At 44.8% G+C, this 25,124-nt stretch overlaps 1 protein-coding gene across 1 annotated transcript in view; it reads left to right on the top strand.

The window, feature by feature from the left end:
* Nucleotides 1-8,654: 8,654 nt before the first annotated feature.
* RSPO4 (R-spondin 4) overlaps nt 8,655-25,124 on the top strand; it is an 81,896-nt gene continuing 65,426 nt past the window's right edge. The window contains exon 1 of the mRNA XM_085614601.1: nt 8,655-8,783. Within this exon, the coding sequence (XP_085470727.1) occupies nt 8,771-8,783 (13 nt within the window). The 5' untranslated portion in view covers nt 8,655-8,770. The remainder of the gene's footprint in view (nt 8,784-25,124) is intronic.

The following is a 25,124-nucleotide window of genomic DNA, read 5'->3' as shown; positions in this document are numbered from 1 at the left end:
AACTTGGTCTGAAATTGTGGGTGATATTTGTGGGGTTTTAATTCCAGCAGTGGGAATTTCTTTAAATGCTTATGGAATTCGGAAACTGTCAACAGTGGTGGATCGTTTATCGACAAATACCGCTGGGGGGTTTCTTTTAGTGAATACGGAATTAAGTGCCGTACGTGCCATGTCAATGCAAAATCGACTTGCCCTTGATATTTTATTGGCCAAGGAGGGTGGAGTTTGCGGAATGCTGAAAGTTCAACATTGTTGCACTTACATTCCAGATGAAAGCAAAGACCTGAAGGTCTATATCAAAAATATTACTGATTTGCATGAAGAATTAGTACCACTTGAAGCTGAGAGTTTATGGACTAAAATAGCTAATAAAGTGATAGCTGTTAAAGATTTTATTGCAAAAATAGGTAGTACTATTATAGGTAGAATATTGTTTCCTTTAACTTGCATAATTATTGCTTTATTGATACTGAGATAAGTGTGTGTGTGTTGTAAAAACAGGGGAGGGAAGAAGAAACTGAATAAAGAGAAGAAAAACAAAAGGTTGAAAAGAGAACCACAAGAAATTGAATTAGAAGAATTGAGGGAGAGTGTTTATTTGGAAACAAAGAGGGATGATGAAAGAGTGACTGGTGTGTAGTGTTGTGTAATGAGAAAAAGACATTTCCGATTTCTCCTAAAATGGGACTAAATTTTCACTAATTTTTTTTTGGGTTTATTTGGTGATAAAATCACCAAAGGGGGGATTGCTGGAGCAGAGTTTTCTGTTGAAAATTCATCGGGTTTTGAAGCTTCAGTTGTCTAAACGTGGTAAAAATAAAATTACTAATTTTTAATCATTAATTATTTGTTTTGTGTAAATGTTTTTTTTTTATTAATCAACATGTATGTATTAACAAGAGAAAAACCGACATGAGGGACGCTTATGTGTTGCTATTGACAATGTGCATGTTTTATTAAATAAACGTTGCTGAGTGCTGTTTATTTTTAAGCAGGAAATGCTTTTCAAATTAATGCTTTTCTATGTTGCAAGAGCTAGATAATTGCATACACATAAGGGTATTAGTGGGGTTAACACTGTTCAATCACTATGCTGTGGTAACGTTGTTTTTGTCTCTTTTAATTAAGATGGTCTATTGTGGCCTATTGTGGCCTAGTCAAAGATGGCCGATTTGCAAAACCTGGCCTCGAGTAGAATTCGTGACGAGAGAGAGCCTTGCTGAATATGGTCCTGAAGTCAGCTGACCACAGTCCTTGCTTTGCTTGATTGAAAATTTCCGTGAGGACAGCAGCAGTTTTGGGCGATCTCCAAGTGAAATGAAGCGTCCTTGGCAGCTTTGGGAAAACAAAGGAGCTTTAAAGAAAGACTCTGAACTATGATCTCATTGCCGAGGAGACGTGGAGTTACACGATACAAATGTATTTTTTTTTGGTTCCTGTTCCGTTATGTTTATTTTGTGATTTTTCCTGAGCGGAGATTTTTAAATGTAGCGATGCTACATCCTTTTCTTCTCGCTTTGCTCAGAGGTTTGACGGAAGAAGTTATTACAAATTATGTTTTTCTTAGTTCAACTTGCTATAAGAATTGTTAGCCTAGAGAGGGCTTTGCCACTTGCCATTTGCCGCGTTCCGAATCTGCGTTGGTGAGGATCGTTGCTGAGAGGTCTTCGTCTTGAGAGACTTTACCGAGAGACTTGTCCTGACCCGTTCTGACATTTAGCTAGAATAGGTAACTATGAGAAAAATGATTTATTCTGATTGATTTTCCTTGACTAATTTTAGATAAAGCAATATAACTTTGAATAATGGTGTTGGTTCTTATTTCTTGTCAATTATTGAGTATCCTATTTTGATTATTTTTGTATAGATTGTTAAGATTATGTTTAAGGGCAGTCTCAATAACCAGATCTTATCGACCCCGATATAGATGCAGGGTGTTTAGGAGTTTTTTCTTTCCACAGGTTATTGCTGGTAGAGTATTTGAGCGTATGTTAGTGAAATGGGCCCTAGTGTATGAAGAATGTATGTGCGTGTAACTGTGAGATTACTCTATCTGTGGAAGTAGGGATATTATATGCACCCTGATCTCTATCAGGGGAACCTCCGCTGCAACAGTAGACGCCGCTAGCTTCTCCGTACAGTCTCTTAGCGGTCCCCAGACATGGACAGACGCCTCCAATGGCCACTGGTCACTGCTCCCCGGCAGCTCCTCGCAGATGTCAGCTGGAGCGTGAATTGGCCCAACACCGCCCCCCGCTGCCGTCCCAGCCCATCGAGACACCCGGCAGGTCCACAACACCGCAGGCCCCGCTCGCCTCCTGCTCGGATTCCTCCTGCCCGGCCGTGTCTCAACCGCTGGCAGCCATTTTCCCTTTGTCCTCGCCGCGTTGCGCCATCTCTCAGGCTGGTGGTATGCTTAGGATTATGGACCCGCGGATCACTGCTGCAAGTCTCAGGTATGTCCCCGCGGCAGCACTCGTGCTTTCAGTGAGCTCAGATGGGGTTTTTAGGATGATAATAAGAGGATTGTATAGCCTGGCCTGCGGAGCTCCTTCAGCAGGCAGCCATCTCGCACCGCACCGTAGCCACGCCCCCGGGCAACAAGCAATTCTTCAGTGGCGCAGGCTGTTTGCGTACTCTTGGACAAGTGCCATGGGCTGCAACGGATTCTGAGTAGAGGTGGCCGGTTATAGGCATGCAGCAAACTGGGGGGGGAGTTGTCGCACTTCATGATGTAAGGGTTGAGACAAAGGAGAATGGCCCAGGGTCGGATTGGTAAGACGGGCACGCGGGCAATGGCCGAGGGGCTGGTATCTCAGTTACAGCTGTGAATCGCGTTTTTGGGCAGCCAGGGGGCCGATTTGGGCGGTTTCTGTGTTGTTCGGATGCCCCCAGTTGATGCCTGAGTGGCCTTTCTGGAGGCAGATGGGCCACTGTTACCTGTTTTACCAACGGGGCAGAGGTATCACTCCCTTTCTCTCGCTGGGCTGGCCCTTTAATATATGCAGATTGAGCAGGGGCAGAGGGCCTGAGCAGAAGCGGTCTCACTTGTATTCATGTGTGGTTCACCAGTGTGAACAAATCCATGCATTTTTTTTTAAATCTAAGTGAAGTTAAGAAAACATTTCTGTCAGAGACCTCCGCCCCCTTCTTTGCAAAAAACGTTGCCAAAGCAGTGGTTTGCGGAAAGGCAATCCGCAAATGTGGGCCACTTTTTTGTGTGTGCCCAGCAGGGCTCGAGTCGGGGTACCACGCGGGTGGACGGCGTCCCCCCACTTATTTTACCGGGTTTTTACCGGGTGGATGCCGTCCCCCCTGCCCAAAAGATGGAGCCGGTACCCGAGTCTGCACCTGCGTGCGCGCTCAGCACTCACCAAACCTCACCTCCTATTGTCGAGAGAGGGCGAACAGAGCTCTTTAAGTTGTTTCACGTTGATGGAGCCGTTCAGTATGACAGATGGGCGCTCGTGGGCGTATATTAGAAAAGGTCAGTCTGTATTCATGCATTTCAGACGGAGACTGGCAAATTTACTGTGGGCAATAAATACGCACCGAACAAGCGCAGCTTTAATTTCCCCGCGCAATACGGTGAGGAATTCCAAAGTAAACATTCTGCTTTACCCTTTGATCCTGCCCCCATCGCCTTGTAACCTTTGTTAATTAGAGGGGACTACATTTCTAATTAGAGGGGACTACATTTCGTGACGTCACTTCCTGTCGTGACGTCACTTCCGGTGACACCACCTAACTTGGAGCGTCCCCCCACTTCTTTTTTTAGGACTTGTGCCCTGGTGCCCAGGCCGATTTTTGATCCCAATCCAACCCTGAGAATGGGACAGATGAAATGACCAGAAAGTAATCGAAGACTTTCCTAGACATTATCCACCCAACATGGTGGAGGACTCTTCCCTCTCATCTTAGAGATAACACAGACATATAAACTTTTAGGCCGCAGGGCACCACCCCAGTGTGCTTTCCTCTCCAACATACTGCGGCACCGCAGACTCCCGCCATGCACGGCCCAGGCACTTCATCGCCTCCACTCTCACCACAATTAAAACCTCTGGTTCCCTTACCATGTGTATAATTATGTACACAAGCTATCATTTTGCGAATTAAGTGACTAATTCGTCAAGAGGTTCGCTGTAAGGAGTCCTGCAATTACTAGAGAGTTGTGATCTGCTAATTACACTTCGAAGGGGCGGTTGGTCGAACAGTGTGGCCGGGATTGGAAGAGCCGCAGGGTGGAGGGGTGGGCATGCTCCCATAGGGCTCTAATGAAAGATGCCTGGAATTAACATTTTCAGTAAGTATTTACTAGCCTTTGATTTGACACTGGTCACCCATTTGGGCGCTTTGATCTCTTCGGCTGCCTCGTGTATATTATTACCGTGGCCGCTCCGTGTTTGTTGTGCAAAATATCGCCCCCATATATTTATTTAATCGTGGCTTGGAAGACGGAAAAATTGAAAGATTCCATGGAAACTGTCAATTAAGCCACCAAGACACCACCCAAATAAAAAAAGCCTCACATTGTCACAGATGTTCTGAGCGTCCAATGCTTTGGATATTTGTCAGGACCTGTTCTTAGACCTGTGTGAGGGCGGAATGAGGGTCTGACCTTGTAAATGTTTTAATTTACAATGTACAACAGTATCAGAGACACTTATTGCGATTCCCAATGGGGTCGCATACTGCGAGGCTCATGAATATTAATGAGGCACTCCGAATTTGCGACCCCATTTGGAATGGCTGACCCTCCCAGGGATGGTGGCCTGCTGGGCTCAGCAGACCTCCATGTCTGGGGCTGCTTTTAAATAAAGCTGTTTTATTTTTAATGCAGCCCGTTGTCCTCAAAGGAAAATGTGATGCTTTTTTTTTTAAATGAAACGTTTCCCCTGCATTTGCAAAGGAGAAGGGACCCCTTCCCATTTGCGCCGGCATTACCACCCTCTTGAAGAGGGCGGTAAATTGTGAGTGTTTTGCGACTGCAACTGCGGTCGCAAAACATTCACACATAGGGCTGCGAGTCGCAATTAGGAAGGGACGCCCTTGGAACGCCCCTTCCTAATTGCGAGTCGCTAAACACTATTTTACGAGTCACAATTTTTTGCGACTCGCAAAATAGAGTTTGTACATAGCCCATTGTGATTTTGCATGCGCAAATGGGTCACAAACCCGTTTACACATGCAAAATCACGTCATACATCTGGCCCCTGGTTCCTTAGTTGTAAAGTCGGCAGCTCTGACCGTTATGCCGGTCTCTAGTCTAGCGTGTTCTTCCTCGAATAAAGAGCGTGTTCACAGAGCAGGGTGTGCCACCCTGGGTCGTGTGTCTCCATGGACACATTCTAAGCAATTGTCCTATAGTGGGGGGCTGGTTTGAGCATTTTCGCCAGAGCGGCATGTGGTTTTCAGTCAATCCTTGGTCATGGGCAGTAAGGGTAATGGGAAAGCAATACCTCTGAAAAGTCAATAGGTCTGTTTCATCAATTTCAGAACGACGTGTACGTAAAGTTGCTACAGAGTTGGGTCCAGTGGTCAAAGTGGGCGGGATCGGCAGGGCACAGCGCCCCTACTTCTATAATTCATTAGATCCCGTGCCCCTACTTTTCTCGTTTTAATAATGCGTCCCAGGACGGCAGAAATCGTCAAAGCCTGCAGAGAAGGTTCGTCGTTCCCGCCGCTCGGGACGGGCGGTGTGCAGAGAAGGAAAAGGACTCTGTCTTTTCTTTCTTGCCAGAGAAGGCAAGGACAGTGTCCACTTCTGCTCCGTCGCTGGCAGCTGATCGGGGTGATCTCCCTTTCTTCCTCTAGAAAACCGTGACTTCAAGAAAGGGTTCTCATCCTCTCTTTCCTCCTTTCGTGTATTTCTTCCCCTGTGAAATGAATCCAAAAAAGAAAAATACTTTTGCTGCAAGTGTTGTCTTTTTCTGACATTATTCTATTCCAGAGTACAGCTTCGGGACGTAGAGAAATAAAAGGTTCAAAATATGAAAAATAAAGAAAAAACTAAATAAAGCATGACAGTGTTCACAAAGCGGCCAGATTGAGTTTCCCAGTGAAGTGCTACTTTTGTTTTATCTTTTCTTTGAAAAAACATTGTTTTCCCTGAATGAGGGTGTGCACCATTCCTGGAGATACTGCAATGCCGGATTGATGGGTGGATGAGAAATCAAAATGCGTACCGTGGCTAGGTGTTCATGGATGTGGTCTTTTTAGCTGCTTGCGTTTTGTAAGGACATAAGGAATGGACATTGAAGCGGGACCTTTCCAGGCCCTGTAGTCATGTCCTTAACTTTTCAGGCACAATCACTCACTGATTTCTGCATAGTGAGTGTAAATGCATTAAGTTAACCATGTTGTTCCTGCTTACATTTCACATGCTTAACTTAATCTTCCATTCCCTACGAGTGTTTGCTTTTTTCAGGATGTTACGTTTTTTAGGCAGCATATTGCTCTTGTCTAGTGCGTAAGTCACATCCAGGTATTTATAGCTGGGCACAACTGGGTTGTAGTGGAAGGCCATGCAAGTTTCTCTCAGTGGGGCAGTATGGTGTTCAGTGTGGGAGAGGATGTGGCACTATTGTCAGAGCTGCCGAATTGGAATTGGGGAACCAGGTTCAGCCTTCATGACCAGTCCACCAGACCACTCTCCTGAAGGAGCACATTCCCATGCTAGGCCTAAGAAGGCCCCGCAAGACCATAGAAGCCCTGGTGTCTTAGCACCAGCAGGTTTACCCTAGTGGGGGCAAGTGTGGGTTAACCTTGGAGGCCTGTCCCCTCCAATCCATACTGAAGTTCACCTCTAGTGTTGCGGGTAGGCTTATGAAGCAGCACACCGGGAGCGAGGTCACAGGAGCCTTGAGAGGTGCCAGCTCTAGGGCGGTGCAACCGGTGTGTTCCCACCGGGAGCTGACTTTAGGTGGCCCTTTGTCTTCTGTAACATTTCCTATACAGTGATTTACACACGTATTATTGATTGTCTCTGTGTAGTGTGTGTGATGTAAGGTGCTCTGAAACCCTACACTGGTATGAGTGGCGCTGTGAATCAAATTAAATGCATCTGGGAGAGAGTGTAGTTATGGAGACATTCGGGGCACTGTTAAAGGGTGGAATTGAGGGAATCGTGGCGGAGGTGGTCATTGGGGGGCACCAACAAACATTGTTGCACAGGGCGCCACCAGCGCCCTTGAGGCCAGTCCACCTCATCCATTGGTACCTCCATTGGCCTTGTTTCAGCAGTAGTAGCTGCAACTCACCAGGGATTGGCAAAGTAGGATTTGCACGCACACCAAACTATGTTTGCAAACTTCACATTTCTCTGCTTCATGCTCAAGCACTTTTAAGACATGCTGCCTGCTTTGGGGCCACTGGAATTATGCAGCAAAAGAAGACAAAATTATGTCGCATTGTTGACTAGATTATGCAGCAAAAAAAGGCTGCAACATAATGCAGTATATCTTCTGACACTTTATTATTTTGACATTTTTACACATGCTAACAGTCTCTGGAAAGATTTTGCCTTATTAGTACCAGTGTAACATAAAAATGCAGCAGTGAGAAAGGTGATCAGTCAACCTTTGCTAAGGGCCGTCCTCTTCGCAGCAACACAAGTCACATTTGTTTAGTAACTTTTGATCCGTTTGATCTACAAACAATTTATTAGTTAAAATTGTCAGATTATGTAGCAGATGTTGTATTATGTTGCAAATATGCAAAGCCATAATTATTTAGAAAACATTTGCAAACTAGGATATTTTTCCCATTTATGTTTGAACTGCTCTTGTGGAAAAAGGGAGAAGTGCTGTTGACAGAAACTCCATGGACCAGAGACAAATGGTTTGTGCTTCCACTTTTAAGCGTATTTGGGACATTCTGTGATTGGAAACATATCCCACTTTGTGATTGTATTTTAATGTCAGTAACTCATATTAAACCTTAAATAATTATGTGTATCCATTCATTGAATTAAATAACATAATTAAGCTGTAACTGGTCAGTGAAATGTCAAACAAATACTAAAAATGGGGATGTTTTGCGCATTCTGGCCACACCTCTGACTCCGCCCACTGATCCAGTTCTCGGGTTTATCTCGCCCTCTGATTCTCCACTCACAGTTCCCCTACTTTTTTTTACCCCACTTCGACCACTGGTGGGGACGTGGGGTCATGTTAGTCAAATGACAGTGCGATGCCTCTGAGAATTTACTAGGGCCGGGGCAGAGTCACTCCACTGGCAAATTGGAGTAACTCTGTAAATGTGGCAGGTCTAGAGCAAATGCGGTGGATCACAGTCCGATGGTGGTGAAGTGCCATAAGGGTGTTTTAAATGAGCAGTAGTGTATTTTCCATCTTCGTGGCTGTGTACACAGCTCTGTTCTATGTCACCCTCCTTTCTTCCCTTTCCTTTCAGCCCGTTAATTCCCCTGCCCCCGTGGATCAGCGTCTACGCTCCAGCTTCCTGGCCCATGTGTTCTCAGTTTGTGTGATGGTCAACACCTGGACAGCTGTTTCCTGATGCAGTAGATTCCAGCGTCGTTCCCACCTTGTAAATCTGAGGGGCCATAGTCACGATGGTGCGCCGAAAGGGGCGTGGCTTGTTTAACGCAAGGACGCCTCTGGGAGCCGGACGTGACCATAGACTGCGGGCGCGTGAGGGAAGAACGCCTGACTGCGTCACATGTTAACTGTAAATCTGGCGCATAAATCTGCTCGACCTAGCAGATAGCCTTTGTGCCTTTAATTTAGGAGCTTGAGCGAAATTCCTGATGTCAGGCCCAGGTATGTGGCGCCCTTATTCATCCAGCCAGGGGTTAGTCATCCGCAGGCCTGTTTTCATGTGAACCGATTTAAAATTCCCAGTCTGTATTGGTATCAAGGAACTGGGCTCTTTTGATCAAACTTTGAAAGCTGTAGGTTTCCCCTACTAAACATTAATCCTTTTTTTACACGTTTAAAACCTCAGCTGCATACTAGCTCCATGCTTGTCCCAGGGCAGAGAATGTGGAATGTGTGGATGATGGAGGGCGGGGTACTTCACACAAGAGTCTGAGCCCCTAAATTGTTCATTTCATGTTAGTCCCTTTGGTTATGGCAACAATATGTAGGACTTATTAGAGCTTCAATTCACTGCATGTAACGGGCACTCCTTCACAATCACTTAATCTCCAACATGCCTAGCTTACACATCCACCCAAGAGCCTGTTTAACATTCCAATACCTACGCACACAAGCAAAGACAACAAATAGCAGTCACAGAAACTCTGCAACGGATCGAAACACGAGGCTTCCCGCATATCATGTAAATGTAGGTGTACTTTTAAAGCACACTGTGACTCCATGGAGTATCCTGGCGCTGAAGACCCCGTCCTGGTCCCTTTCTGGGTGCCTCCAAGGTGAAACCAGGCATCCCCGGCGTCTGTGGGGGGACGTTGTAGAGATGAGGCAAGCTTAATGCCCAGAGTTGCCGAGTGTGTTCCTGGTTAGAGTAGGTACCAAGGCGAGAATTATCAAGTCCGTTTTGACCCTGGTCCACGACCCTGCTGCGTCGGGAATTGAACCCTGGTCCCTGGCCGATTCTCAGCTTACGGGTCTGCCGCCTCTAACCAGTGAGCCACACCTCTCCACTGTCAAACAAAGAAACAAGACACCTAGTTTGTGAGTACCATTGCAATACAGACCAAGACATGCAGATTTTACAATGCTCTTTGATATGAGGCCCTGCCACCGCTTGCCGCCAAACTCACAATTAGGGGTCACTACATTTATGCATGCAGAACCTGTAGTCATGGAACAGACAGGGCACGGAACTCACTGACTTCCTTCGATAAAGGGTTTGCTATTATCCCTAATTCTACACATTCAAGGCACAAAACAAATCCCAAAGGAAGGTTTAACCACCTCAACAAAAAAATTCCCTGACCAAACTCCAAACACAAAACCTCTCATCTCAACTACATACTGATAGGGTGGCGAGAAAATATGGCAGTAGACGAACACAGGAAGAGACTTGAGAATACTATAGAGAAACAAAGAGTGAGAGAATGATAACTGTGAAAATGAGAAAGGAACCAAATCATAGTGAAGAAGAGAGAAAAGGGGATACAAAATGTGATTTACCACATTCCAGTTTCTACATAAAAGTGAGGTGCCCTTTAGTACGACCCTACAACGTGTTCCAAAATTATCGTCACGTGCTATGCTCCACAATCTAGCAGTGTTGAAAAGTCTACTCCTGACACAGGAAGTGAGAATTCTGATGAGACAATTGCTGAAATCCCCTCTCAAAAGAGAGCTGCAATAAAGGAGAACACTTGTGGAACTTGCAACAGCAGAAGCAATCAGGACCCTCTCCCCATCTCTTTGACATCTTGCTTGAATAAAAAGGCTTCTTTCCCCCAGATTAGACACAAGCAGTAGATATGCCTGTGGTTAATTCTGTGAAGTGAAGGTTTGCTTCCAAGGGATAGACACAAAGTGCTCAGTAGTTTTATGTTACAGGCCCCTTTCTAAGTTCATTGTTCCTATTTGTTTTTATTTAAAGTACAATCTTTGCTGTTTAGCGTGATTTCTTGGGACATTACTTCCTCTATTTCAAGATCTTTGTCTAGTGCTTATAGATTTATTCCCCAAATTGATGGATGTGCCATTTCAATAAATTAATGTCAAAGTTTGTCAACAATGTTCTGTTTCCTAGAAAAGTATCTTCTGGCCACATGCACTGCAAGGGCTATTTGTGCTCTTCCTCCTTGGGGGCGGGTAACCACTCTTATTGCTGCATTAGGTGTGCAATAAGCAAATATCGGAAACCCATGCCAGTGTCTCTTTTGGGCTTTTCCAGCTTCTGAAGTACCATAGGTACACAGCTCTGTGCCATAAAACGCACCCCACCACAATAGTCTCCATTGCTCTAGCAGATAACACGCAGTGTTGCAGATAACATGCAGTGTTGCAGCAGAGCCTTATTGAGAACTTCCCTATTCCCTAGCCTGTCAGGTCTGCTTTTTGTTGCCATTGCTTCGATATGGGGTGACTACGTTGCTTTGAAATTGAAGTATTCGCCTAAGTATGTGAACACATTCACAATCTCAGAAGACTGAGCCAGTTTTTTAGGTCGTGTATATTATGTTTTTTTCTGCTGAAATTATCATCATTAATTTAGATTTATTTTAATTGATGGTCAGACAATTTTCCTTGAATACATTTCTGTGCACCGGAGGAGGTTTCGTACAGCAGCTTGTGTCTTTGCAATCAAAACAAAGCCATCCACAAATAAGAGAATGCATATTTCAATAACTATAATTCAGAGTACATCCTGCATAAGTTCTATTTAACTATCATATATGTCATTCGTATGCAGGTTATTAAAAAGGGGACAGAAGGCAACCTTCTGGATCCCTCTAGTTACCATTATCTCCGTATTTTTTGCTCCATCAAGTCTTTTTTTCACCTCAATCGTAGTTTCTATATAAAGATATTACATCATATTTGTTAGTGGTAGGTCCATCTTTAATATTTCTAATTTCACTTATAATGCTTAATGGTGTCAAAAAGCTTTTCCCAAATCCAGGAAAGCTCTTTAAAGTGGCGTAGCTTTTTGGTACCATATTTTTCATTGAAAGTGGAAATATGACCAATAGTTTCCTAAATTTGGCCTATTCTGGTACCAGACCTTGGTTCTCCAGTCAAACATGCGTTGCCGTTTAGTTCAGCATATTTTGAATGCAAATATCTCCGCATCTTCTGCATTGTGAGGCATAATGCAAATATTTTTGTTCACTGTGACCAACTGATTCTAAGCATGCATATTTCTAATATAATACTTTCAATGACATTTTAAAATGTATGAGCAGACCTGTATACATTCATGCATATTATGTGAACATAAATGGACAAGTAAATGATTAATTAACTGGTACCTAGGTGTCTTAGATGTGTGATTCACTAACCTTCTGCATGCAAACCAAGCACGCCTCCCATTAGAAACACTTCCAGAGATAAGAAGAGAGTTAAGTCCATTCTTCACCTTGAGTCAGGTCAACTGTATCAGATCTGACTCTGCGTGCAGCAAATAACCCAAAAGACAACAACAATGCACTGCTAAAAAACCTTTGACAAAGTGGTGGCCAAAAACAAGCTGAACGGGAGAACTTAACAGAGACTGAACAGGTAAAGCTGTATAAAAGGGTAACCATAAAAAGTAATCAGCAAACATATCCAATACAACAATATATCCGCATTCCAAGGGCTAAATGTTCAAAGGTGTTTTGCGGTTGGAAAGCTTAAGATTTACAAAAACACGGTGCTTATGGCATCAACACACCTTTTTACAACGTACCAAAGACCTTTTGTGAGCCAGAAAAGGCTTTCCGATATGTATGTCTTTATTGTTTATGGTTATTTAAAACCTTTACAATATAAAACAGCAGGTACAAATAGACATGGACGAGTTCATGCAAATGAAAGCGAATTAAATGTAAACATTTAAAACAATGACGTATTTTACATAATAAAACAAGTATTGCAACTACTGTTTTACTCGACCACAGAGGGACACGATAATTATTTCTCTTATAAAACTGCACAAAGTCAGGATTTTACGAGTTAAACGGGAATCAAGGTCTTGCATCTTAAAAAAGAATTAAGAGAAGGGTTTGCTTACTTGAAATAGAAACATAAAGAATAGGTAAAGTGCAGGTACAGTGATGTGGCATGCCAGCTTTAGTACATTATTAACAGCAGCACAAAGTTTCAATATGGTGCAGATGCTTTCTGACAACTAATTTTAAGGAAATCAAATGTAAAAAAAAACAAGCTATATTTGAACTTGGTCAGAATAGGTTTTCCAACTGTCAAAAGGGCCTTTACGACTCTTTTTGAATCGCAAATAGGAGAGGCCATGATGAAAGTGTATCCTACTCGAACTTTGTGAGTCATAAAGGCATGTATGAAAAGACTGGGACCTCGACTGCTGCCACAAATCTTTGAACTGTTACTGACCCCCTAAGCTGGCGTGGTGACTGATTTACAAATGCCAAGCAGTTCCAGTGGAATTCCTGTTTTTGGGAATCATGACTGCTGGCATTCAGGGCACCACTGCAAACTCCCCCAATGTAATTCCTAACTTGACCCTTATTTTTTTTTTAAAAGCAGCACCTGTCTATTTTCGGTACATATATGCCTTTTAAAAATGTGTCCCGATTAAGAATGCAAATGTAAGGATAAAGAACTGCTGCGCCTTAGAGACCTCCATTCTAGTGTTCAAAGGGAGGGCAGAGAGAGAAAACAGGGAATGCAGTCTCACTAAGTCACTCAGGTGCAAATGTTTGGAGAAAGAGGTGGTCGATCAGATGTTTGCGAAAAGATCTGATGTGGGAATTATTGTGAAGGAGCAGTGTTAGAGTGTGCCGGAGGGAGGAACCTTGTCGGCGTACAGACCTGCCCCCAAGTTGTGTCCATCCTGATTGGAATAACACGAGACGGTGCTGGTAGGGGGACCAGAGGCGTCTGTCCAGTTGGTATGGAATGAATACTATGGAAATGTAGACCAGGGCTGCGCTGTGCAAATGTAAGAAGAGTTTGGGCAATAGACTGAGGGGCTGTGATTCAACCTTCTGTTTGGGCTTTAATACTGTGGTGATATGATCGGAACCTTTCCAGCCAAAAAAAGAGCCAAGTGGTAAAGTTTTGTCTTCCTTGAAGTTCGCTCATTGCCTTAGCTTGGGGTCCTATAACCACCATTACAGCAGTGGAAGCCTGAGAGGATTACAGCAATGACGAAGAAAATGTGTTCTTGAGTTTGTGGTATTAGGAATATCCAAAGGAAGTGGCAAAGGTAGAAAAACACGCTCTTGGTTACAGAGTACAACCAAGTGGAGAAGGATTATTTGGCGTTGAAGATGGCTCCTGGTATGCTTACTAAACTATTAGGGGTGGAACTTGGAGAAGTGCCAAGAGCGAGAGGGACCAGTTCATGGCAAGAGTCAGGTTGTTTTAGGGCCAAGGAGCAGTTCAAGTATAGGCAGTTGTTTGTCAGCCATGTTTCCTTGTATTGGCGGCTGTCATGTATTCCCCTTATATTTCCTGGTTCCTTTGGGGTTGACATTGGCATGTGGGTGTTGTCAGTAGCCATCATTGTGACTTTTAAGGATTGCTTGCGGGGGGGGGGGTCATGTAGAAGGCCACATATAATGATAATCCTGGAGGCACACCCCATGTCACCTGAATGATTCTGTAGACAAGTGGGTCTAGATGATGTTCTACCTGATGTGAGCAATTAAGCATTTAACTATCTGAACCTTTGTGGAGCAACCCCTCAGAATGAACGCAGCCTCAGACGAGAAAGATGTATGCTGTGGTCAGCTGCATCAGGTCTAGGAGAACCCTGGCACAACTTGCAGTGTAGTCCTTCTTAGAAAGGAGCTCATCTGTGATGTTTAGTAAGACAATTTCCTGGTAGCAGGAAAGCTTGAAATGTTTAATTTGCCCACAAGTATCAGGAAGGAAGAATTGATGGCTATGTGGCGACCTATCATGTCTGATGTGTTCAATGATTGATTGAAAAATCCAACTACTGTTACATGTAGTGTTTGTTTCCTAGGGTAACATGGACAAAGTATGTCTTGATTAACTTGTGGTATTATTACAATAGAAAAGTCAAATTATCCCGTGACCTTTCTATAAAAAAACAGGTGAAAAGTTAGCTATGGTCTTGGAAATATTTTTGCAGATATGGGAGAATATTTGGTGTTCAGTCTTTCACTATACAATAGGGGTCAACTGACCTCTTTTAGTTAAACATGTTAGTTATGTCTACGTTGTGAACTGCAGATTGTCTGTTACTCTGCTTGAGATTTTTAATGGCGTTGTATTCATAACAATACTTTTCTGGGGAAAACGAAACATCTTGATGTTGCTCTTGCATTAATAAAATATTTTTGTAATTTGACGAGGATTGACTTCCATTTTTAAGTGATAATGAAATGTTATTCTTTTGAAGAAAGTATATAGCTAATTTTTTAGGTCTACCGCTCATGAATATGGAAATATTGAAAACTGTGAATTCAGAGTCCTGATTTGGATAGAAAATGTTGAACCTTTTTTTTTGTTTTTATAAAAGCATGCATGAATAAGTAATTATGCTCATTATGTCATGTGTCTTACATGGATTATTATTTAACTAAGGAAAGTTCATCAGCAGTGTTGAAGTGGAATCCATTATAGCGTTGTCACACCCATGTTCAGAGCATCTTAGAATATAAGTTACACTTTATTCTGCATCGTTAAAGAACATTTGAAAATAATCGAATGGTGAATTATTCGAAAGGTAAAATTAGGAGCTATTTATTTTCAGCAGTTGCTCAGATAATAGTTTTTATTTGTAAAATATTGATGAATTATTACTGGTAGTGTTTTTAGTCAGAACAATTTTTTTGTAAAGTTTATATAAACTAAACTCTATTGGGAAATTGATAAAGTCGTGAGTTGGCGTGTCTGCCGCCCCTCACTTGCACTCTTGATCTCCCCCCGCCCCCCAGCTCCTTTTCTCCTCCCATGGGCATGTGTTTTATTAGAAATCACTTTCTACCTTGTTTTCAGACCACAGATGCCGTTTCCAATTATTGTGAAGTAAGCCAAAGATACAGAAGAAAGAAAAATGCGGTGCAGACGGAATCCCTCAAAGCTTATGTGTGTCACAAGGATGTTATTTAGTGTGTGCGCTACAGGGCAGGAAAATGGACCGCAACTGTGCAGGGTCAAAGGGTGCGCTCTGTGGTGCTGGAACCAGTGTTAGTTACTGTGTAGGTTCGGTGTCGTCTCACAGAAACGTCAGACTCCCCGAGTGTCTGAGGGTGTAGCAGCCCACCTCCACCCCCTTCCTGCCTGACACCCTTAGTTGGAGCTCCTTCGAGAGGACTTGGGATGCAGTGAGGCTTGGTCACGTGGTCAGAGATGGGACAGGTTTTAGTGAGTCCTGCTACAACCAAAGCGAAGGATCAGAGGAACCCCAGGCGCCTTGAGCCACGTTTCTGCCAAGGTGCAAGATCAGAGGGCGCTGGCTGGAGTAAGGCTTGCTGTAGGCACAATGTAAGGTGAGGCAGAGAAGGAGGGAGAGAGTTCTGCTTCAGTCACAGTGTATGGCCAGGTGGATCTGGCTGGACTGCGTGAAGTGAGGCCTGCTACAGTGAGGATGGATGGTCAAACGTGCTAGCTAGAGTGAGGCTGTGCTAGCTAGAGTGAGGCCTGCTACAGTAAGGGTGCATGGTCAGACGTGCTAGCTAGAGTGAGGCCTGCTGTACTGAGGGTGTATGGTCAGACGTGCTAGCTAGAGTGAGGCCTGCTCCATTTAGGGTGCATGGTCAGACGAGCTAGCTAGAGTGAGGCCTGTAATGGTTAGGGTGCAGGGTCAGATGAGCTAGCTAGAGTGAGGCCTGCTACAGTGAGGGTGTATGGTCAGACTTGTTAGCTAGAGTGAAGTCTACTACAGTTAGGGTGTATGGTCAGACGTGCTAGCTAGAGTGAGGTCTGCTGCAGTTAGTGTGTATGGTCAGACGTGCTAGCTAGAGTGAGGCTTGCTTCAGTGAGGGTGTATGGTCAGACATGCTACCTAGAGTAAGGTCTGCTGCAGTTAGTGTGTATGGTCAGACGTGCTAGCTAGAGTGAGGTCTGCTGCAGTTAGTGTGTATGGTCAGACGTGCTAGCTAGAGTGAGGTCTGCTGCAGTTAGTGTGAATGGTCAGACGTGCTAGCTAGAGTGAGGTCTGCTGAGTTAGGGTGCATGGTCAGACGTGCTAGCTAGAGTGAGGTCTGCTGCAGTTAGGGTGCATGGTCAGACGTGCTAGCTAGAGTGAGGTCTGCTGCAGTTAGGGTGCATGGTCAGACGTGCTAGCTAGAGTGAGGTTTGCTGCAGTTAGGGTGCATGGTCAGACGTGCTAGCCAGAGTGAGAACTGCCGTATTGAGGGTGTATGGTCAGACGTACTAGCCAGAGTGAGGCCTGCTCCAGTGAGGGTGTATGGTTAGACGTGCTAGCTAGAGTGAGGTCTGCTGCAGTTAGTGTGTATGGTCAGACGTGCTAGCTAGAGTGAGGCTTGCTTCAGTGAGGGTGTATGGTCAGACATGCTACCTAGAGTAAGGTCTGCTGCAGTTAGTGTGTATGGTCAGACGTGCTAGCTAGAGTGAGGTCTGCTGCAGTTAGTGTGTATGGTCAGACGTGCTAGCTAAAGTGAGGTCTGCTGCAGTTAGGGTGCATGGTCAGACGTGCTAGCTAGAGTGAGGTCTGCTGCAGTTAGGGTGCATGGTCAGACGTGCTAGCTAGAGTGAGGTTTGCTGCAGTTAGGGTGCATGGTCAGACGTGCTAGCCAGAGTGAGAACTGCCATATTGAGGGTGTATGGTCAGACGTGCTAGCTAGAGTGAGGCCTGCTCCAGTGAGGGTGTATGGTCAGACGTGCTAGCTAGAGTGAGGTCTGCTGCAGTTAGGGTGCATGGTCAGACGTGCTAGCTAGAGTGAGGTCTGCTGCAGTTAGGGTGCATGGTCAGACGTGCTAGCTAGAGTGAGGCTTGCTACAGTTAGGGTGCATGGTCAGACAAGCTAGTTAGAGTGAGGCCTGATACAGTAAGGGTGCAGGGTCAGGCGAGCTAGCTAGAGTGAGGCCTGCTCCAGTTAGGGTGCATGGTCAGACAAGCTAGCTAGAGTGAGGCCTGCTCCAGTTAGGGTGCAGGGTCAGATGTGGTAGGTAGAGTGAGGCCTGATGCAGTTAGGGTGCAGGGTCAGGCGAGCTAGCTAGAGTAAGGCCTGCTACAGTGAGGGTGTATGGTCAGACTTGCTAGCTAGAATGAGGCCTGCTGCAGTTAGGCAGCATGGTCAGACGTGCTAGCTAGAGTTAGGCCTGCTACAGTTAGGGTGTATGGCCAGACAAAGCTGACTGGAGTGAGTGTGGTGAGGCCTGCTACAGTTTGGGTGTATGGTCGGATGTGCTAGATAGTTAGGCCTGCTCCTGTGAGGGTGCATGGTCAGATGTGCTAGCTAGAGTGAGGTCTGCTACAGTGAGGGCGTATGACCAGACGAAACTGGCAGGAGTCAGTGAGGTGAGGCCTTCTACAGTTAGAGTGTATGGTCAGACATGCTAGCTAGAAAGAGGGCTGCTACAGTTAGGGTGTATGGAGAGACGAGCTTGCTAGAGTGAGGCCTGCTACAGTTAGAGTGCATGGTCAGACGTGCTAGCTAGAGTGAGACCTGCTGTATTGAGGGTGTATAGTCAGACGTGCTAGCCAGAATGAGGACTGCCATATTGAGGGTGTATGGTCAGACGTGCTAGCTAGATTGAGGCCTGCTCCAGTGAGGGTGTATGGCCAGACGTGCTAACTAGAGTGAGGCCTGCTACAGTTAGGGTGCATTGTCAGACATTCTAGCTAGAGTGAGGCCTGCTGCAGTTAGGGTGCATGGTCAGACGTGCTAGCTGGAGTAAGGTTTGCAACAGTAAGGGTGCAGGGTCAGATGAGCTAGCTAGAGTGAGGCCTGCTCCAGTTAGGGTGCAGGGTCCGACGTGGTAGGTAGAGTGAGGCCTGCTCCAGTTAGGGTGCATGGTCAGACGTGCTAGCTAGAGTGAGGTTTGCTGCAGTTAGGGTGCATGGTCAGACGTGCTAGCCAGAGTGAGAACTGCCATATTGAGGGTGTATGGTCAGACGTGCTAGCTAGAGTGAGGCCTGCTCCAGTGAGGGTGTATGGCCAGACAAAGCTGGCTGGAGTGAGTGAGGTGGGACCTGCTACAGTTAGTGTATGGTCAGACGTTCTCGCTCGAGTGAGGCCTGCTACAGTTAGGGTGTATGGTCAGACGTGCTAGCTAGAGTGAGGTCTGCTGCAGTTATGGTGCATGGTCAGACGTGCTAGACAGAGTGAGGCCTGCTACAGTTTGACTTCATGGTCAGACGTGCTGTGGTAATGTGCCTTTTTAGGGGTACACCGGTGCAGGTGTCACCCTTATCTTTGTCCACGGGTTCTTAAACCAATAAAATAGAGATTGACACTGAAGCTGAAATTCACAATAACAAGTTTATTCACTCATGAGCGAGACCACGTCCATACAACACCCTCAAGTGTTCCAGGAGGTAGTGGCTTGAATACACAGACCATGGTGCTTTTATACAGAGTTTTCTGCACTGGTAAGCATGTAGTTACAAATACAAGGTACAGGCCTACACCGGAATAACTACCGACAAACATGGGCAAATGGGAAATCTCTTAGTCAGCAAAGTGGGAGGGGGAGCGGGAGTGCTTATGGCAGCACTAAGAGATTGACAGTTGAGTCGGAGACCAGGTTTTTCTGGCAGCTACAAACTCTTTAGCATGCATATTGCTTTTAGCTGAGTCAGGAAGTTTGCTAAAATAGACAGCACGAACAGGGAAAAAGACGAGCAGCAGAGGACAGGAGAATTTCATAGCTGACAAAATGGATGCCACAAACAAGTTGGTTTCAGCTCATGCTAACAGAGATTATTTTCGATTTCCACAGACAACCCTTTTAGCATATGCTGAAGACATCTTCCTATACTTTTGAGGGAGTACGGAAAAACATAGTGCACATCTATCTGCATTAATTTAGTAATTTCTTGGTCCATTGTCAAGCGAGCATTTACATTTGTGACATTTCGTTTAGTCGGTATACATGAGGTACAAGTAGAAATACATAGCGAACAGAGCATCGGGCCACATTGTATACAGAGGCAGCAAATGAAGAGAATAGCAAGAAATATACATAGGGCTGACAATAATTTCCAGCCCCATACAGTAAACATAGTCCATAGCCATTCAGTCAAAGTCCATGTTCCTGAATCCTGATGGATTTCAGTGGCTATTTTGTGCAGCTTGGAAATTGCTTCAAAAACTGAAGGGGCGTGGTCAGGGATGTAGACACAGCAGCTGCTCCCAATGATGCGACATGCTCCACCACGATCAGACAGGATGACGTCAAGGAGCATCCTATTTTGGAGCGCCACGATTCTCGCAATTTGTGGTTCTTCTGTGATTTTTCCAAGTGCCATGGCTGTCTGATTGGTTACAGCCTCTACAACTTTTGTCAAACGCCTTAACTTTCGGCTGTTTAAGGCCACACCAACAAAGAAGAATAGTCCCAAATTAAAGTCAACATACTGCTGCAGTGCAGTATCAGTTTGATCCACCTCATCATGATTTATTGTCCTCTTAGATTGACTCTTGGAAATATCATTTATGCAGTTTATAGTCTTTGTGGTAGGATGCAGGTGCCAAGAACACAGGTGGTAGCAAAAAGGACACATAGCAGCTTCCGGACCACCCAATAGGTAGGTGGTAATAACCCTTACTTCCACAAATGAAATAGGTGTTATATGAGGACAAAAAACTACTATTGTTTAATCCAGTAATGTTCAATGTTATAGTACAGTCACTTTTTCGCACAGGGATACTGCCAATACTGCTAACACAAAGGTCTGCTCGAGGTCCAGAAACAGCTAAAACAGGAGGTCCATTACCCTTGATAGTTCGAGTGTTAGGGAAAATATAGCGCATAGAGGAATTTCCTGGACGATACTCCTCCATTTCCCATGCAGTTCCTTTAGCTTGTGGATCTCCTTCCTCATCAGGGTAGTAAGCTCTATTTAACTGAAAGTTTAGTCTTCCTACATCTGCATAAGTAATGTTAACAACTTCAGAAGCCCACAACAGTGCAAACCAGGCTCCGCAGGAGCCATTGTGTGAAAACGGCAAAGGAATGAAAGGCGTTCCTTCCTTTTTCTGATGAGCTGGCATCATTCCACACACCCAACAGTTGGTAATGTTCGTAGTAATGTGGGTGTGATGCAATATTTGAATGAACGTATTGTTGAGATAGGACACTGTGCTTCTGCTCATGATAAGGAAGAGTGAAATGGTGGTGTTCAATGGGGACAGGAGTAGTAGCAGTCAGTAGTTTCCGAGCAGGAGCTACTCCCTCTACAACCCATGTTATTGTAGTAATGATAAAAACAATTGAAGTGAGTCCAACAATGAACATACTCTTTCGATCACAGACTCTTACAGCAGTTGACTTCTTTTCTGCAGGCATGTTCATCTTGTCGTTGAACAACAGAACAGATGGTGCCCTAAGGTCCTGGGCAGACGTTGGATTCTTCGCTGAGATTGAGACGACTAGCCACTAAAAGAGTACCCCCCTTTGTAACTCAGTCTTTCACTACCCAGGACAGTGGCTCAAACAGTCTTTTTCAGCAACGAAGTGTCTTTCTTCCGGGGTTGTAGCTGATAGCGAGATGCACCAGGGATCGTGTGGTCCGGGAAGACTTCTTCAGGTGATGTAGCTTGTCCTTTCTCGGTGTCCAGGATAATGCGGTGATCTGGCAACAGAGCTGGTCCTGCAACACCTTCTGACAGTGTGTCGCATGAACCCAGTTCTTCTGATTGGTCACTCGAACCGCAGTCCTGGTAGCCAAGAGCACCTGCTCAGGGCCTCGCCATCTGGGTGCTAGGGAGCTGGCTCTCTGGAAGGATTTCGTCAGCACCCAATCTCCAGGGCGCAAGCAGTGGCCCTCACCTTGCAACCTGTCTGGAAGAGTTTCCCGAACCTGTTGATAAATAGAAGACAAACTGTCAGTCAACTGAGACAAGTAGTCGTTCATCAATACATAGGGTACATCATGTATAGGGTGTGGCTCAGGAATCCCCCAAACATTCAGTGGCCTTCCAAAAACCACCTCATACTGTGTGAGGCCGGATCGTGTATGTGGTACCGACCTAATACATAGTAAAGCCAATAGCAGTGCCTCATGCCATTTCAAAGCTGTGGACACTTGTATTTTGGCCAATTTTAGTTTGAGGGTAGAATTGTAACGTTCCACTAGTCCTGCTGATTGTGGGTGAAAAGCAGCATGAAACATCTGCTTAGTTCCCAAACCTTTCATGAGATACTCAACAACTTGCCCAATAAAATGGGGTCCTTTGTCACTCCACAAAACTCGACAAATGCCGAATCTGGGGAAAAACTCCTTTAGGAGCACCTTTGCTGTAGTAAGAGCTGTATTATCTTTTGTGGCGTCTGCCTCCACCCATTTACTGAAGGCACAAACCACTACCAGAACATACTTCAGATTATTACAGCATTCAAGCTGGATATAATCCATTTACAGGACTTCAAAAGGTGCAGTAGGTATGGCTAACCCTCCTGCTGGAGTTCGTGTTCCCTTTCCAGGATTATATTGGAGACAAATCAGACAAGACTGGACTATTTTTTTTGCTGTGCCGGCAAGCTCTGGATTATCCCAAACTTGCATAAGTTGCTTTGCTATTGAGGATGCTCCAATATGTGCCGGCCCATGTGCCATGTGAATCATAGGATGTAAATAGGCTGTGGGTAACTTCTATTTTGTCATTTCTTTATTCCTCCAACAGCCCTCATCATCCAGTGTTCCCTCCTTAGACCATTGGTCTAATTCCTCAACAGAAGCAGATCGTTGCATGTCCAGCACCTCTTGTCTGGCATTATGCCAACGTTCAGCCTGTGACTTAACTACATACATAGATGTAGTACTTCGTTGCATTGCAGTCTCACGAGCTGTGTAGTCTGCAAAGGCATTTCCTTTTCCTATTTTATCAGTCACCTTCTTGTGTGCACTACACTATACAATTGCCACTTTCTTAGGATATGTCAAGGCAGTAAGGAGATTATGTACTAATTCCCCATGCACTATTTGTGTCCCTTATGAATTAAGAAAGCCTCTTTCCTTCCAGAGTTGCCCAAAATCATGAGCAACTCCGAAAGCATATCGTCTATTGGTGTAGATGTTAACAAGTAGATCTGCACTAAGCTCACATGGTCTTGTCAATGCTATCTGTTTGGCTGCTTGAGCCGACTTCTGTGGGATGCGAGCTGTCTCAACTACTGTCTGAAGTGTTGTAATTGCATAAGCAGCAGATGTCGTGCTATCAGGCAACTTTAGGCAGGACCCATCAACCCACAGTTTCCCATCAACGTTAGAAAGAGGTGTATCTTTTAGGTCAACACGACCCTTTGTTCTTCAGTAAGGGATTTACAATCATGTAACTCTTGTGACTGAGACTGAGTAGCTGGAAATGGCAATAATGTAGCAGGATTCAGAGTCAAACATCTTTTCAGTGTGATATGAGGAGCCAAAAGTGTCAATTCATAGCCTGTCAAGCGGGCACTAGTCAAATGTTGCGTTTTCGTTTGATGTAGCAGAGCATCAACTGAGTGGAGTACTAGCACAAGCAATCTATGTGACAAAACTATTCCCTCACTCTGACGTATGGACACAGTCATTGCCGCCACTGCTCGAAAACACCCTGGCTTTGCACAGGCGACTGGATCAAGGACAGCTGAGAAATATGCACGAGGACGCTGCTTATCACCGTGTGTCTGTACTAAAACTGAGAGAGCGCAACCGTCCCTCTTGTGTACATAGAGTGTAAAGGCCTTAGTGTAGTCTGGAGTTCCTCATACTGGTGCATAACAAAGAGCTTGACGTAACTGTTGAAAAGCATTCTGGCATTCAGTGGTCCATGGGAGGGGCATCGGAGTATCTTTAGTTAAAAGGGCCAACAAGGGTTTAACAATGTGAGAAAAACTTAGGGATCCATTGCCTACAGAAAGAAGTAAGTCCAATCAGTGCACGAACATCCTTCTGAGTACGGGGCACAGGCGTGTTTAAAATAGCTTGAATGCGGTCTGGTGTAAGGGCACATTCCTCCTTAGGAGGTGACCTAAGTAGGTAACCTGCTGTCTACAATATTGTAATTTCTTCAGAGAGACTTTATGATGATGAGAAGCAAGGAATGAGAGCAATGACAGTGTACCTTCTTCACACTGTTCAGGGGTATCGGCAGCCAAAAAGATGTCATCGACATATTGAATAAAAGCCCCCCTTTCGGTACAGGAAAGGAATCAAGCTGTCTTTTCAATGCCTGGCTCTAAATGCTAGGACTCTCTGTATACCCTTGTGGAGCTCTACAGAATCTGAAGGATTGATTATTCAAAGTGAAACTGAACAAATAACGGCTGTCAGGATGAACAGGTATTGAGAAAAAAGCATTTTTCAAATCGATTACACTAAAGGTAGTTGCAGTAGGAGAAACCATAGTAAGAAGTGTTGTGATGTCAGAAACTACCGGGTTTTGGGGCACTACAATTTTTATAGTCTTCACATAAGTCAATGATGAATCTATAAATTCTAGTGTCGGTGTCTTTTTTCAAAATAGGAAGAATAGGGCTATTACAGGTATTGTAGGGCACTTCTTCCACAACCCCCACTCTGAGCAAAACTTGAACAATATGTATTAATGCTTCTTCGCCTTCCCGAGATATTTTATATTGGGGCAGTCGAGGCAACAAAGCGCCTTCCATCACTTGAATATGTACTAGTGGGATAACCATTTGTCCTACATTAGTATCTGATGTAGCCCACAAAGTACTAGGTAACGATGCCAGAGCAACATCCTCTTTGATGAGACAAGACCGCTCAACCATTGGATAGTTATCATTTAAAATAACACGCACACCTTCTGGGGAACAACGTATTTTGGCACGGAAATATTTAAGCATATCAATACCCACAATGTTATCCTGTGTGTTAGGGGAGAGCAGAAATGGACATGCTGCAGTGAATTTATCAAGACTAAATGCAAGTGGCTGTAACAGTGGGCTAAATGTAGGTGTTCCATCAAATTCTATCGATGTTATCATTGCGCCAGACAGGGAAGCCCTAGGAACCAATTTTTTAGACAGAGCACTATGAGTAGCTCCTGTATCAACCAGAAACTTCAGTAGAACCCAAAATGTTTGCATCAACATAGGGACCCTTCTGATCTACTGGGACCTCAACCGGTTCCTTACCCCATCCTAGGCATTCCTATGCATAATCAGAATCCTTAGGACCATCAGCCGAATAATCAGACATTTGGTATTGTTTTCGTCTATCAAAGGTATTAAAAGAATTTGGGTTGTTTTCAACTGCCTCAAATCTGGTACGATTATCCATGCCTCCCCTAATTCCCGTATTCCCTGGGCGGCCTCTCATGCTTCCTCTACCTCGCTGATACTGCTGACCTCGCAAAAGGGGGCACTCAGAATGCCAATGTCCAA

The sequence above is a fragment of the Triturus cristatus genome, chromosome 7 (assembly GCF_964204655.1).
Source record: "Triturus cristatus chromosome 7, aTriCri1.1, whole genome shotgun sequence".
NCBI lineage: Eukaryota > Metazoa > Chordata > Amphibia > Caudata > Salamandridae > Triturus > Triturus cristatus.
This window is presented reverse-complemented; position numbering and strand designations above follow the sequence as displayed.